General features: G+C 41.3%; 1 protein-coding gene across 2 annotated transcripts in view; it reads right to left on the bottom strand.

Annotated features, from left to right (window-relative positions):
- Positions 1-202: 202 nt before the first annotated feature.
- Positions 203-14,217, bottom strand: part of Bmx (BMX non-receptor tyrosine kinase) — a 49,794-nt gene continuing 35,779 nt past the window's right edge. Inside the window, exons 15-20 of one of the 2 annotated variants that reach the window (XM_048336684.1) lie at positions 13,937-14,153; positions 12,502-12,566; positions 10,779-10,897; positions 5,672-5,829; positions 3,399-3,513; positions 203-322 (exon numbers count right to left, since the gene is read on the bottom strand). In XM_048336684.1, the coding sequence (XP_048192641.1) occupies positions 3,439-3,513; positions 5,672-5,829; positions 10,779-10,897; positions 12,502-12,566; positions 13,937-14,153 (634 nt within the window). In that variant the 3' untranslated portion in view covers positions 203-322; positions 3,399-3,438. Of the gene's footprint in view, positions 323-2,905; positions 3,514-5,671; positions 5,830-10,778; positions 10,898-12,501; positions 12,567-13,936; positions 14,154-14,217 lie in introns of those variants that run through there. The other variant, XM_048336683.1, reaches the window with a different exon arrangement.

The following is a 14,217-nucleotide window of genomic DNA, read 5'->3' on the forward strand; positions in this document are numbered from 1 at the left end:
GGCATAGGGTGAGAGTTGCAAAACTATGTTGTTTGGGCCAAATTCCTCCCATCACCTATTTTTGTACGGCCTGTGGGTTAAGAAAGATTTTTGTATTTTTTTTCATGGTTGGGGAAAAAAGTAGAACATTTCACAACACACAAAAATGATATAGAATTCAAATTCAATGTTGAGAAGTAGTATTTCATTGGAATACAGCCATACCCATTCATTTTCATATTGTCTAAGACTGCTTTTGTGCTACATAGCACAGTGGAATACTTCATACGGGATGACGTGGCCCACAGAACCTTTTTGCACGTAGACTTCACTGACTCCTGGGCTATCAGGAAGCAAGTATTAGGTGAAATTATGAATGTGGAAAATAAACCATTGTTGAGCTCAGACACCCGAGGTACATTTGTTTATGCAATCTAAAGCTGCTCACTGAGTATTTCCTTCCTGGGAAGAAAGGCCCAAGGTTGATAGGAGAAAGAATCAGGCCAGAAAAGGTAGGTGCTACCTTCCTCTTTCTGGTGTCTCCCAATGACTTATTATTCATCTGAGGTCCAGCCTGTCCTCATATAGGTAAAGTTGGAGTTTCAATCTTAATATCTCCCCTTCCCATACCCGCTCTTAAGTCAAAATCAGAACTGAGACACTTCAGCTTTTTAACATCTATGTGGGAAACTTTCTTTCTTTCTTTTTTTATTTTTTTTGCCAGTCTTGAGGCTTGAACTCAGGGCCTGAGCACTGTCCTTGTCTTCTCTTTGCTCAAGGCTAGCACTCTGCCACTTGAGCCACAGCATCACTTCTGGCTTTTTCTATATATGTGGTGCTGGGGAATTGAACCCAGGGCTTCATGTATACAAGGCAAGCACTCCACCACTAGGCCATATTCCCAGCCCTGGAAGCATTCTTTTGATTAACTCAAGCAGATATAATATGAATTTTGCTTGACCTTCATGACTTTGATTTTTGGCAGATCAGAAAAGGTTCAGAAAGACTGCTAATTTTCATCTAGTTGTTTTGACATCATCATCACCATCATCATTTGTGCCTATACTGGGGCTTGAACTCAGGGCCTGGGCACTGTTCCTTAGATTTTTTTGCTCAAGACTGGCACTGTACCACTTGAGCCACAGCTCTACTTCTGGCTTTTTGGTGGTTAATTGGAAAGAAGAGTCTCATGGTCTTTCTTGCCCAAGTTGGTGTTGGGACTGTGATACTCAGATCTCAGCCTCCTAAATTGTAGGCATGAGTCATGGGTGGCCAGCTGGGTTTTACCTAGTTGTGCTCACTGTGAAGTTGGGCTCTGAGTTTGCCATCTGGAAAAGGGTTTTTTGTCATGTAGTCTGCCTTTTTCTTCAAGCTACACTCTGCAGAGCATAGGCAGGATCTTGGTTTAAAATGTTAGCAATAAGTGCTACATATCACCCTGAAACACAGTTCCATTGCATTTCCATTGCATTTATGCTTGGTTTTAAAAAAAAAACACAAAAATAGCACAACTATTCTTCCTCTATTTAGCTCTTCCTGGAATCACTGCAGTTATTTGCTGATAAAACTTCCACCAGTACCTTAAATTCTTACTTGATTTGATTTTTCTGGCTAGGCTTCACATAGTAAACAGTTCTGTATTGTTTCAAAATTTTGCAACAAGCATGCATTACTTTTTGTTTCTTGCTGGCCCAGGGACTTGAACTCAGGGTCTGGGCACTGTCTTTAAGCCTCTTTTGTGGTCAAAGCTAGCAGTCTACCACTTGAGCCACAGTATCAATTCTGGGTTTTTCTGAGTAGTTTTAGAGCTAAGAGGCTCATAGACTTTTCTGCCCAAGCTGTCTTCAAACTTCATTCCTTAGATCTCAGCCTCCTGAGTAGCTAGGATTACAGACCTGAGACACCAGTGTCCAACTGTATTACTTTTTTTTAAATAAAAGCAGAATGTCTAAGATGTCAGTGACTCATATGTATAATCCTAGCTTGTAAGATGGCTGAGATCTGAGGTTCATGGTTCAAAGCCAGCCCTGGCAGGAAAGTCCATGAGACTCCTATCTCCAATTAACCAGAAAAATGCTAGAAGTAGAGCTATGGCTCAAGTAGTAGAGTGTGAGCTTTGAGTGAAAGCTAACAGTTCCTAGGCCCTGAGTTCAAGCACACACCCAATAAAGTATAGTTTTTTTTCTAAAGGATAGATTATATAAAAGTAAGGAAAATAAAGGAAAACAAGCTTGAAGGGAGAACTGGAAAGAAAGGCTTAGCAATCTGTGGCAAATGTTACCAATGCATAAAATCAGAGAAAGCAGGAAAGGCTCCCTTTCCCATTTGACTGAGACACATTGAGAAAGATGGTTGTGGCACACCTTCCTTCTTTTTCCCTTTGGTGGAGAAATAACCTGGCATACAGCTAAGACTAAAGAATAAATGAAGGACTGTACCAATACCCACGTGCTTCTATGCATTATACAGTGACATCAGTAGGCCTGTGTTAAAAATAGAAGCACAAGTTTGTGACAAATCTCTGATGAAATAAAGGAATCAATTAAATGTCAAGGAACAAATAAGCAAGAGTGACAGTTGAGCTAGCTGGTAGGAGAGGGAGAGGTGGTATAAGGTAGGTTGTGAATGGTTCTTAAGGGAGATTATTAATTTATATCTGAAAATAGAGGGCTTAACTGGGATGTCTTCATTGTGGTGACTTCCACATAACCTTTCTCTGTCTCTTCTTGACATAGAAAATATGATAATATTCCAAAAATGATGAAAACCTATGGACTCAACCCCAGGCCATAGGAACCATTGAAAACAAACAAAATCTTTTATAGTAGCCATCTGAGTTTTTACTGGTTAATTAAAGATAAGAGTCTCCCAGACTTTTCTGAGTGGGCTTCAAACTGTGATCCTCAGATCTCAGCTTCCAGAATGGCTAGCATTAGAGGCGTGAACCACCAGTGCCCAGCAGTATCTATGTTTTAATAACAGATTAATCTCCATTTGATACTCAGGCAAGCTAACATTTGACAGCATTGAATATGAAGGCAAATATCTACATTTCTATATTTGATAGTATGTGTAATTATCGTGATAGTGACAAGAGAAAAGTATGAGTATTCAACAAATAATCTTTTAATTCTGCTCAAATCTGTGCTCATGATTTATACCCTCACCACACAGCAATCTGGAAATATCCTTTTACTAGAGGCTAGAAACAGTTACATTGACAGAAACCCAAAGAAAATGACCTAAATTTTAGACAACATTTTGTTTGCAAACAATTTGTCCTCAATTTCAAACACTTTTGTTGTTTCCTACATTGTTCCTTTCTAGATACTACAACAAACAATGCAACAGAAATTACTAAGAACTAGATAATTATATTGGGTCTTGCAACTTTCCTTAAAAAGAATGAAAATATTGACCAACATTTTTATCATTCTGATTGTGCTCCTAATTTCTTCTTCAAGGCTTGTCTTTTTCTCTAAGTGGTTCAATGGAAGACAGGAGCTGCTGAAATGTGGGGCGTTTTTCTGGAAGCTGAATGAAAGAAGCCATTGTTTTAGATGATGATCTTCATGATTATAAATAAACATATCTAAAACTTTTCTACTTCAGTCCCAATATAATGTCTTTGAAATGTGGAAATCTAATAGACATTTCTGCTGAGATTAGGAACACAGGAAGGATGGTGGCTATAACTATTGCTCTTAATATTATGTAGAAGGTACCAGTGCAGTCAGAAAGTGAAAGCAATTGGAAAAGGAAATTTGTCTTTATTTGTGTAGGGCCCAATTGTATACCTAAAATAACCCAAGAGCAGTAATGATGGAACTAACCCAAACAATGAAGCATTTCACCAGAAAAGTAGAATATAAAGTTAACACGCAAGGAGTGGGTGGCTCAAATGGTCAAGTGCTCGGCTAGCATGTACAGGCCCTGGGTTTAATCCCCATAACAAAAAGAAAGCCTATTTAGGGCACCAGTGGCTCACACCTGTAATCCTAGTTACTCAGGAGGCTGAGATCTGGGGATGGCAGTTCAAAGCCAGCCTAGGCAGGAAAGTCTGTGAGACTCTCATCTCTAATTAAGCATCAAAAGGCCAGAAGTGTGGAGCTATGGCTCAAATGGTAGATTGCTAGCCTTGAGTACAAAAGCTCGGAGACCCCACCCAGGCCCTGAGTTCAAACCTCAGGGCCAGCACAAAACAAAAAGCATAGTTTTCAGAAGCAATAAAAGCAAATTTGATATGTTCAACTATATAACATTATTTTGCATGGCCCAAACAAAAAATTTAAAATGTCATTAACCATATCAAAATACAAGGGAGAAACTGGGGGAAAATACTAACAAGTTTATATCTCAGATGAAGTATTAATATCCCCAAGTCAGAAGGTGATCTTGAAAATATGATATGAAGCTGGGCGTTGGTAGCTCAGGACTGTAATCCTAGCTACTCAGGAGGCTGAGATCTGAGGGTCATGTTTCAAAGCCAGCTGGGGCAGGAAAGGCCATGAGCTTCTTATCTTTTATTAGCCACCAGAAAATCAGAAGTGGTGTTGCTACTCAAGTGGTAGAATGCTAGCCTTAAGCTGAATTGCTCATGGACAACACCCAGGCCTAGAGTTCAAGCCCCACAACCAACAATAAAAAAAATGATAGGAAAAGGAGAATTATGTGTTTTTTTTTTAAAGAAAGATAGGCACATGGCTTAAAATAGGCAGAAATCTTTTCCCCTGGGCTCTTCTAATTTGGGTACATAATTATAAACTGCTTGGTGTTTTCAGTTACTCTGTGTGTGTGTGTTACGAAGACTGAGGGCAAAAGTGGAGCCTCAGTCTTACCCAATATCTCCTATGAGTTCTGTGAAGACAGTGGATACTTTGTAGGTGAATCTGCTGTGACATTAGCTCCATGTCGTCTCCATAAGCCTAAGCGTCTACCTGCATTGGACACTGTCTCTCAGTGTTTGGAAGGCCTGGGAGGTGATGATTGGATGGTGTCCCTTGTGTGTTCTCTACATGTGGTTAAAAACTTTGGTCACATATTTTCTCCTTCAGGAGAGACTCTGTAGTTTCATGGTTAAGAACAGGGACCCTGGGGCTGGGGATATGGCCTAGTGGCAAGAGTGCTTGCCTCATATACATGAGGCCCTGGGTTCAATTCCCCAGCACCACATATACAGAAAACGGCCAGAGGAGGCGCTGTGGCTCAAGTGGCAGAGTGTTAAGTGCCTTGAGCAAAAAGAAGCCAGGGACAGTGCTCAGGCCCTGAGTCCAAGCCCCAGGACTGGCCAAAAGAAAAAAAAAAAAAAAAGAACAGGGACCCTGGCATTAACCAGACTGCTTCTTACTAGTTGTGTTACCTTCAGCAAGTCACGTAGCCGCCTAGGCCTCTCTCTCCTGTTATTTCTCGTGATGATAGTAGCACATAGCCTCCTCACTATGTGCTTTCTGATGAACCAATGAACTACTGTTGATAGATTTCCTAGAGTGTGCTGAACATAAATCGTTCAGTAAATGATTGGCATGTACCTTGTTTCTTTTAGAACACAAATGTGTGAAGACAGGGACCCAGGAACATTTCCACCTGTTCTTAGAAGGTGCTTTCCCTCACAAAAGCGCTGAAGGTGTGGGGATGTAGTAACTGCCATAGGTGTACCTGGGATCCTTTCAGAACACTCAGGGGCCATACTTGCCTCATGCCAGCAGCTGTACATTAGCTGATAGATGGTGTCCGATGCCAGTTGTGGCCGGTATAGTCTGTGGCCCTGGGAGACCTTTACAACCACCTGTGAGTTGTCATACAAGTCATAGGGCTGCTTCCCCAGACTGAACACCTCCCACATCAGGATGCCTGCACCGCAAGAGGTGGGGGGGGGGGTGGGAGCCAGCAGACAAAAAAGAAAGAGAGTCAGTGTTAGAAGTTCCACGGCTTAGCTGGGTGTCCAGTGGCTCACGCCTGTAATCCTAGCTACTCAGGAGATTGAGATCTAAGTATCTTGGTTGAAAAGCAGCCTGGGGCAGACAAATGTGTGAAACTCAACTCCAATTAACCATCAAAAGGAGGTGGAGGTGTGGCCCAAGTGGTAGAGTGCTAGCTGTGAGTGAAAAATACAAGCAAAAGTGTGAGGGAAGAAAAAGAAAGAGGAGAAGGAGGAGGAAGAAGAGGAAGAGGAGGAGGAGGGGGAGGAAGAGAAAGAGAAAGAGAAGAAGGAAGAAAAAGGAAGATGGAAAGAAGAGGATTCAGAAGAAGGAGAAAAAGGAGGAGGAAGAGGAGGAAGAAAAGAAGGAAGGAAAGTGAAGAAAAGAAGAGGATTAAGAAGTAGGAGAAAAAGGAGGAGGAGATAGAAGAAAGAAGGAGGAGGAGAGTAAAGAAGAGGGGGAAGAGGAGGAGAAAGAAAAAGAGAAGAGAAGGAAGAAGAAAAGAAGAAGAAGGAGAAAGAGGAAGAAGAGAAAGAAGGAAGAAGAAGGAGAGGGAGAAGGAGGAGGAGGAAGAAGGAGAAAGAAAAGAAGAGGAAGGAGGAAGAAGAAGAGGGAGATGAAGGAAACAATGACAAAAAGACAAAGAAGAAAGAAGAAGTGTTGTTGTTCCAGAGTTTGTGGGATGACCTTTACATCCTAGCTTCCGAAGAAAATGGACCGTGATGAAAAGGTCAGGGCCTGGCGGGTGAGTCTGCATCCTTACTTCTGGAGCCCAAGGTCTCTTTCCTGTGCCATCTAAGACTAGTATCCTATGCCTGCGGGAAAATAGTGGATGACAAGGGAAGCCACAGCAACATCCACTTGGGTTGCTTCAGGGAGGCAGCTGGGGCTTCGTTTTACCTCCCAGTGACAACATCCTGTCGAGTGAGCCTGGCCCCCCACACTCATGAACCATGAAGTCTTTGCTCCTTGCGCTTTGCTTTGGCAATCATGAGCAACATCATTGTGTATTCAAAGTCCTGTTCCATGGACATGCAAGGATAAAGTCATTGCTCACTTTGCCCTTTGATCTGTTCCTGTGGTGGTTCACCATCTTCTCTGGATTAGCTGCCATTTTAGCAGCTGGATAAAAGCCATTGGATGTCCCCTTTGGAAAGTGAACACACAGTATGCCTGTGTTTGGTGTTTGGTTTTTAGCTCTCTCAAAGCTTATCCAGGGCATTGTGGACGCTGGAATAAGAAACCCCTGAGTTGTGATTGTGGTGGTTAAGAGAGTGGCACCTGGGACCAGTCACATAGGGCCTTTGAAGCTGAGTTCTGCTATTTAAAGGCTGAGTAAATTCCTTAACATCCTCCCTCTCAGGTTCCCTGTATATAAAGGGGGATTTGTACCTCCTGAACTTGCCGTGGGGATTAAGTGAGACACAACATGCACTTCTCATGAAAGAGTGCCTGGGGGATCAGTGGGTGGTGGGTGAGGAGAGCAGAGGGCAATGGGGTCAAGATGGTCCAAGTGCATTCTTTGCATGCATGCCAATAGCATCATAAAGCCCACACCAAATGGTAAAACTAAGTGGACTGGATTGGGGAAGTAAGCTAAGAAAGAAGAACAGGGTCATTGTGATCAAAGCACATCCTATGCATGAATGGAAAGATCACAACGACACCTCTTCATACGATTAATAGACACAAACAATTTTTGAAAGCGTGCCAGGATGTTTTAAGTGCTATCTGAGTGGTGCTGTTCTGTACAAGGAAGGATAATTTCAATGATCACATTTCAAATCTTGCATAATCTGAAATGTACAAGGAAGAAAACTGTTCCAGAATCATAGCTTCAAACTTTCTCTGATTTTAAGGTTATATATTTCAGGCAAAAGGAGCTGGGAATATGGCCTAGTGGTAGAGTGCTTGCCTTGTATACATGAAGCCCTAGGTTCGATTCCTCAGGGCCACATAAACAGAAAATGCCAGAAGTGGTGCTGTGGCTCAAGTGGTAGAGTGCTAGCCTTGAGCAAAAAGAAGTCAGGGACAGTGCTCAGGCCCTGAGTTCAAGCCCTAGGACTGGCCAAAAAAATTACATATTTTTGGTAAAAATTTTTATAATGACAACACAATTTTAGTTTTTGGCCTTGTGCTTGCTAGGTAGGAGCTGTTCCCTCGGAACCATGCCTCCAGCTCCTATAATAAAGCAATCTTACAAGTTCTATGGCTCCTTTAATTTTTTTAGAAAACACGTATTCCAAAACAACTATCCAAAACCATATTGCTTTCACATGTTCCCTTTGGAAGGCTGCGCACTCATTCTAATGTTAATATTCCTGTTTGAAATAACCATAACGCTCTTGTTTGGGAATTGCTTTCAGAGTCCCTTCAATACCCTCACTGGAGACAAATCAGACAAGAATGGATTGACTGCAAACAGCCAGAAAAATACCTAGAACCAGGCTCTGTTGCATAAGATGAATAATCAAGTTGTGTAATACTGTTATTTCATCAAAAGTAACAGTAACTACTGAATGAGAGCACTGAGTTTTAAAAATATCATTCATTAAGGCTATCAATTGACACATGAATATTTTTTGCCAGTCCTGGGCCTTGAACTCAGGGCCTGAGCACTGTCCCTGGCTTCTTTTTGCTCAAGGCTAGCACTCTACCACTTGAGCCACAGCGCCACTTCTGGCCGTTTTCTGTATATGTGGTGCTGGGGAATGGAACCAAGAGCTTCATGTGTACAAGGCAAGCACTCTACCACTAGGCCATATTCCCAGCCCCTGACACATGAATATTAAGAGTAACTTTGTATTCAGTTTTTTAAAAACCCAGGTGCTGGTAGCTCATGCCTGTAATCCTAGGTACTTAGGAGGCTGAGATCTGAGGATTGCAGTTTGAAACCAGCCCAGGTAGAAAAGTACCTGTGAGACTCTTATCTCCAATTAACCACTCAAAAACCTGAAGTGATGTTGTAGTTCAAATGGTAGGGTGCTAGTGTTGATCACAAAGAGGCTCAGGGACAGTGCCCAGGCCCTGTGTTCAAGCCCCACAACACCCCCCCCCCAAAAAAAAGAGTACCTTTGACAACAAGGTACACAATTTAATTTATGCAAAATGATGTTAGTCACACAAATGTTATTTTTTGAATTTCCTTTTCTGTGAACATTTCTTTTTTGTTACAATGAATGATGATGCTTTTCCAAAAAGAATAGCTATTTTTAAAAATTGTGTTGCATAGAAGAATAAATGGCTAACTAAATTTTCCTTTTTTTCAAGCTATCTTGCAGTTGTCAAGCAGTAAATCAAACTGTACTTACAAACTAAGACAAGCATGAAATAGGTATCTGCCATTTTAAACACATTTTGCATGTTGATAATTTGAATTACTTCTCCTAGACCTATCAGACAGTGATTGGAAATAGTCTTGAAAGTTTCATCACATAAAAACTTAAAATCTGCAGACCTACAATTTAAGAATTGTTTCCCTTTTCCACGCTATGAATCAAAAGAACCCCTTTCCTCTTTATAAGTTGATTATCTCAATTTCTTCTTGTAGTTATGGAAAGCTGACAAGCACAGAGCTTAAAATATGTAATGGGGGACTGAACAAAGTGGCTTACATTTATAATCCTTGCTACTTGGGAAGTAGAGGTAGAGGCACACGGTCCTAGGCTGTCTCTGGCAAAAATGTGAGACCCTATTTGAAAAAAGAAAGCAGAAAAGGGGCAGGGTGTGGCTCAAGAGGTAGAGTGCTTTCCCTGAGTTTAAGTCCCAGTATGACAAAAAAAGAAAATACTAATTCATGTCTCATGGTTCTATTAGGAATACCCAAAGAACTGGTCCATTCAGAAAGAAATGACTGTAAGAGTTACTTTACACAAAAAAATGAATGCCTTAATTTGCATTCCTTCAGATTTTTAAATTTCAAGCAAGTGTAGATTTAGTTCTCAAAAAATAAAAATAAAAACAGGTGCTGGTGGCTCACGCCTGTAATCCTAGTTACTCAGGGGGCTGAGATCTCAGGATTGTGGTTTGAAGCCAGCCCAGGCACAAAAGTCTCTGTGAGACTCTTATCTACAATAAACTACTTAGAAGAGCCTGAAGTGGCTCTGCGGCTTGAGTGCTAGCCTTGAGCATAAAGAGGCTCAGGGACAGCCCCCAGGCCCTGAGTTCAAGCCCCAGGACAGGCAAAACAAAACCAAAAAACAAAAGTACCTGAGACTGAGTGTGGTAGTATACAAACTCTAGTCCAAGCCCTTGGGAGGCCGAGGCAGGAGGATCAAGAAAGAGTTCAGGATGAGCCTAGACTACAGTACATTAAGAATTCTTATTTGAGGGCTGGGGATATGGTCTAGTGGCAAGAGAGCTTGCCTCGTATACATGAGGCCCTGGGTTCAATTCCCCAGCACCTCATATACAGAAAACGGCCAGAAGTGGCACTGTGGCTCAAGTGGCAGAGTGCTAGCTTTGAGCAAAAGGAAGCCAGGGACAGTGCTCAGGGCCTGAGTTCAAGGCCCATGACTGGCCAAAAAAAAAAAAAAAAGAATTCTTGTTTGACATCTTCATGTGGCAAAGCTTTGATACTATGAGAAAATGCTAGCAGGGTATAAATTCCACAATGAATGGAAGATATCCTAACACTTGATCAAAGAAAGTAAACCATTTTGACTTCTATCAGATGTATAATTTTGTAAATGATCAAGGTCTTTTTTCAAAATGGGTGGTATTGATTAAGATGCATTGAACTCTGCACCCGAGTTACGGAATTGAAACTTCTTTGTACAACTACTGAATAATAACAACCACGGGTGTTGCTGCTCTGGTGGTTTCCTGTTGTGGAAGGCAGGTTATGAAACAGTGCTGGGACCTGTGTGGTCACTTCCTTACCGAATGCCCATACGTCTGACTTGCTGCTGTATTTGAAGTAATGAAACACTTCTGGAGCTGACCATTTGACTGGAAACTTGGTTCCTACTGAGCTGACATACTGGTCATCAAGAACGTATCTGTGGGGGAAAGCATAGACACAGACATTAAGCTACATGGCCATGCGGAAGTGCTGACCATTATTGCCGCTGTTGGTGGTAAAGACTGATGAAGCACAAACAGCCATCCAGAGTCGTCGCTAACTGCTTTGCTTTTCTGCATCTTTTGCTTTCTTCTCATTGTCTCAGATGAGCCATAGACTGCTTATGATTTTTAAGCATTTAGGAAAAGTAACTGAAAACTGGGTAGAAGTGGCTCACATCTGTAATCTAAGCAACTCAGGAGGCTGACATACAAGAATCAGGGTTTGAAACCAGCCCAGGAAGGAAAGCCTATGAGAGTCTTATTTTCAATTAACTACCACAAAGCCAGAAGTGGAGCTGTGGCTCAACTGGAAAAGTGTGAGTCTTGGGTGAACTAGTTAGAGGATAGTTCCCAGGCTCTGAGTTCAAGCTTCACTATCAGCCTAGAAGAAAAGATGCATCTTTTCTTGTACTTTATTTTTCTTTTTGTGGTGCTTGGCATGGGATCCAGGGCCTTGCACGTGTTAGGCCAAAGTTCTACTTTCTCATCTGTTGTACTTTCTGTTTTTTTTTTTTTTTCCTATATATGTAGTTTGGGCAAAATTGGGTTTCTGTTGTACTGAGATTTGCTTTCATTTTTGGTTTAATAGAAAATGAAAACTTTTCTCAAGCAGTTCTATTTTCTACTACAGCATTATATTTAATGATGAATATTCCTTATTATGGATTAACGTAATTTCTATAATCATCTAAATTATTTCTAATATGCTGGCATAAATTAGGATGAAAAATACCTTAGGGATATAATAAGGCAATAACAAAATAATTTCAAGGATGTTCACTAAACCTTTATTTGTAGCAATAATAAAATGGAAGCAATGCCAATATCACCATATTAAGGAGTAAATATATACAGTACTAAGCAAGTATTAGAAATGAGATAGCTCTATGTTTACCAAAATAAAAAGCTGTTTATGGTATATGGTTATATGTAAAAACAAATATGTTTAATGTAGTTCATTTTTTGGAGGGGTGTGTGTGTGTGTGTGTGTGTGTGTGTGTGTGTGTGTGTGTGTGTGTGTGTGTGATGTATGTAGTTGGGTACCAGCAAATACATTCAGTTGTTCTTAGTACTGAAAATGATGGGAAGGAGTCAGGGGAAAATTGTTCTTTTTACCTTATGTACTACTGCTATCCTCCTTATAACATGTACACATTATTGATATTAGAGGGGAGAAACACATACTTATCTACAAAAGTACTAAAGAATAAGAACATGAAAATGTTTGAAATCAAAATTTTAAATAGGAAAACTGCAGACTAAAATGTGTTAGAGATCGCTACTATAATTTTTTTTTGTCAGTAGTAGGGCTTGAACCCGGAGCCTGGGCGCTGCCCCTGTGCTCTTTTTACTATAAGCTAGTAAGTACTCTCTCACTTCTTATAATTTTCTTTTTTTTTTTTTTTTTTGGTACTTGGGATCGAACCCAGGATGTTGCACTTGCAAGGCAAGCTCGTAGCCACTGAGCTACCTCCCAGCCCTTCCTATAATTTTCTTTAAAACAGGAAAAATAAACTGTCAGGGAGGATTATTGATTTACCTTGTCATTCCAAAGTCAGAGACTTTCACAGAGAGATCGCTGTCCACCAAGCAGTTCCGAGCAGCCTTTGGAGACAAACAAAATTATCAAGTAGTAAAAGTGACCAAGAATCTCCTGATATTAGAGTCAGATATTTCCACTTTTCTTTCAGCAGATTTCTCAGCTAAATCTAAGGTTGCCTATCACACTATCTGCTCTGATGTTGTCTCCTGAAATTTTCATGGTTTCAAAATGAAAAGTGTTCCCATCAATATTTTCACCCAAGCATCCATTCTTGTCAAAGAATTGGACAGATTAACTTGAAGAACAGAAGACTGGGAGACTGTCCAGAGGTTATCTGTCCGCCATTAGACCCTGTGCACTGGCAAATGCTCTGAGAGCAGAAATGCTGTTCCAGTGATTTATGGAATGTATTTGTCTAGTGTGTGTGATATGTTTATTGTTCAATACAAGTAAATCTCTGTCTCTCTGTCTCTCTCTGTCTCTGTCTCTCTGTCTCTGTCTCTGTCTCTGTCTCTGTCTCTGTCTCTGTCTCTCTCTCTCTCTCTCTCTCTCTCTCTCTCTCTCTCTGTCATGGGGCTTAAACTCTGGACCAGGGCGTTGTCTCTGAGTTCTTCAGTTCAAGGCTAGTGCTCTACCACTTAAGCCACAGTGCCACTTCTGTTTCCCTGGTGGTTAATTGGAGATAAGAGTCATGCAAACTTTCCTTCCCCGGGCTGGCTTTGAACCACAATCCTCAGATCTCAGCCTCATGAGTAGCTAGGGTTACAGGTTTGAGCCACCAGTATCGGGCTCAAACAAATCTCCTGAGACAGATCCCAATGAATTCCACATGCAATACTGCCTCCAACATACAACACCCCAAACACATACACAAATACCATTTCCTTCCTTTTTGTATTTTCAGTTATTGTACCAAATGATTGCTTTAACACCAAGCCCTTCCCCAAAGTTACCATCAGTTTGCTTTTTTAATAAAGTTTTGAGGTGCTGGGAAGATGGCCTTGGGGTAGGCAATATGGCCTAGTGGTAGAATTCGTGCCTCGCATACATGAAGCCCTGCATTCAATTCCCCAGCACCACATATACAGAAAACGGCCAGAAGTGGCGCTGTGGCTCAAGTGGTAGAGTGCTAGCCTTGAGCAAAAAGAAGCCAGGGACAGTGCTCAGGCCCTGAGTTCAAGCCCCAGGACTGACAAAACAAAAAAGGTTTGAGAAACACTAAATTGTTCATAGTCTTTCCTTTCCATCTATTTGTCACACCAAAAACACCACTAGTGCTGCCGGTCTTGATGGATTATTTTACACTAATCACAAATGAGTAAACAAAAGCAAAGGTGCCAGCCTTGCCCATCTTCCTATTGGTATCATCCCTGTATACAGCAACTGAGGGTCTTTCCTGCCTTTTCCTTGAACTTCTAATGCTGTGGCTTACCAAGTCCCGGTGTATGAACTGGTGACTCTCCAAGAAAGCCATGCCTTCACAGACATCATAACACATTTCTAAGAGCTGGGAGGGGTCTAGTCCTTTTCCATGACTCTTCAAGTAGTTAAGTAAGCAGCCATTGGTTATATATTCAGTCACTATGTATATGGGGTATTTCTTGGAACACACTCCATAGAATTTTACCAGCTTGGGATGGTTGAGTTTCCTGGAAAGAACATATTTTCAAAGTTTGATACTGTGCGATCCATTTTTCAGATACCCTGGAAAGG

This window comes from Perognathus longimembris, chromosome 28 (genome assembly GCF_023159225.1).
Source record: "Perognathus longimembris pacificus isolate PPM17 chromosome 28, ASM2315922v1, whole genome shotgun sequence".
NCBI classification, from domain to species: Eukaryota; Metazoa; Chordata; class Mammalia; order Rodentia; family Heteromyidae; genus Perognathus; species Perognathus longimembris.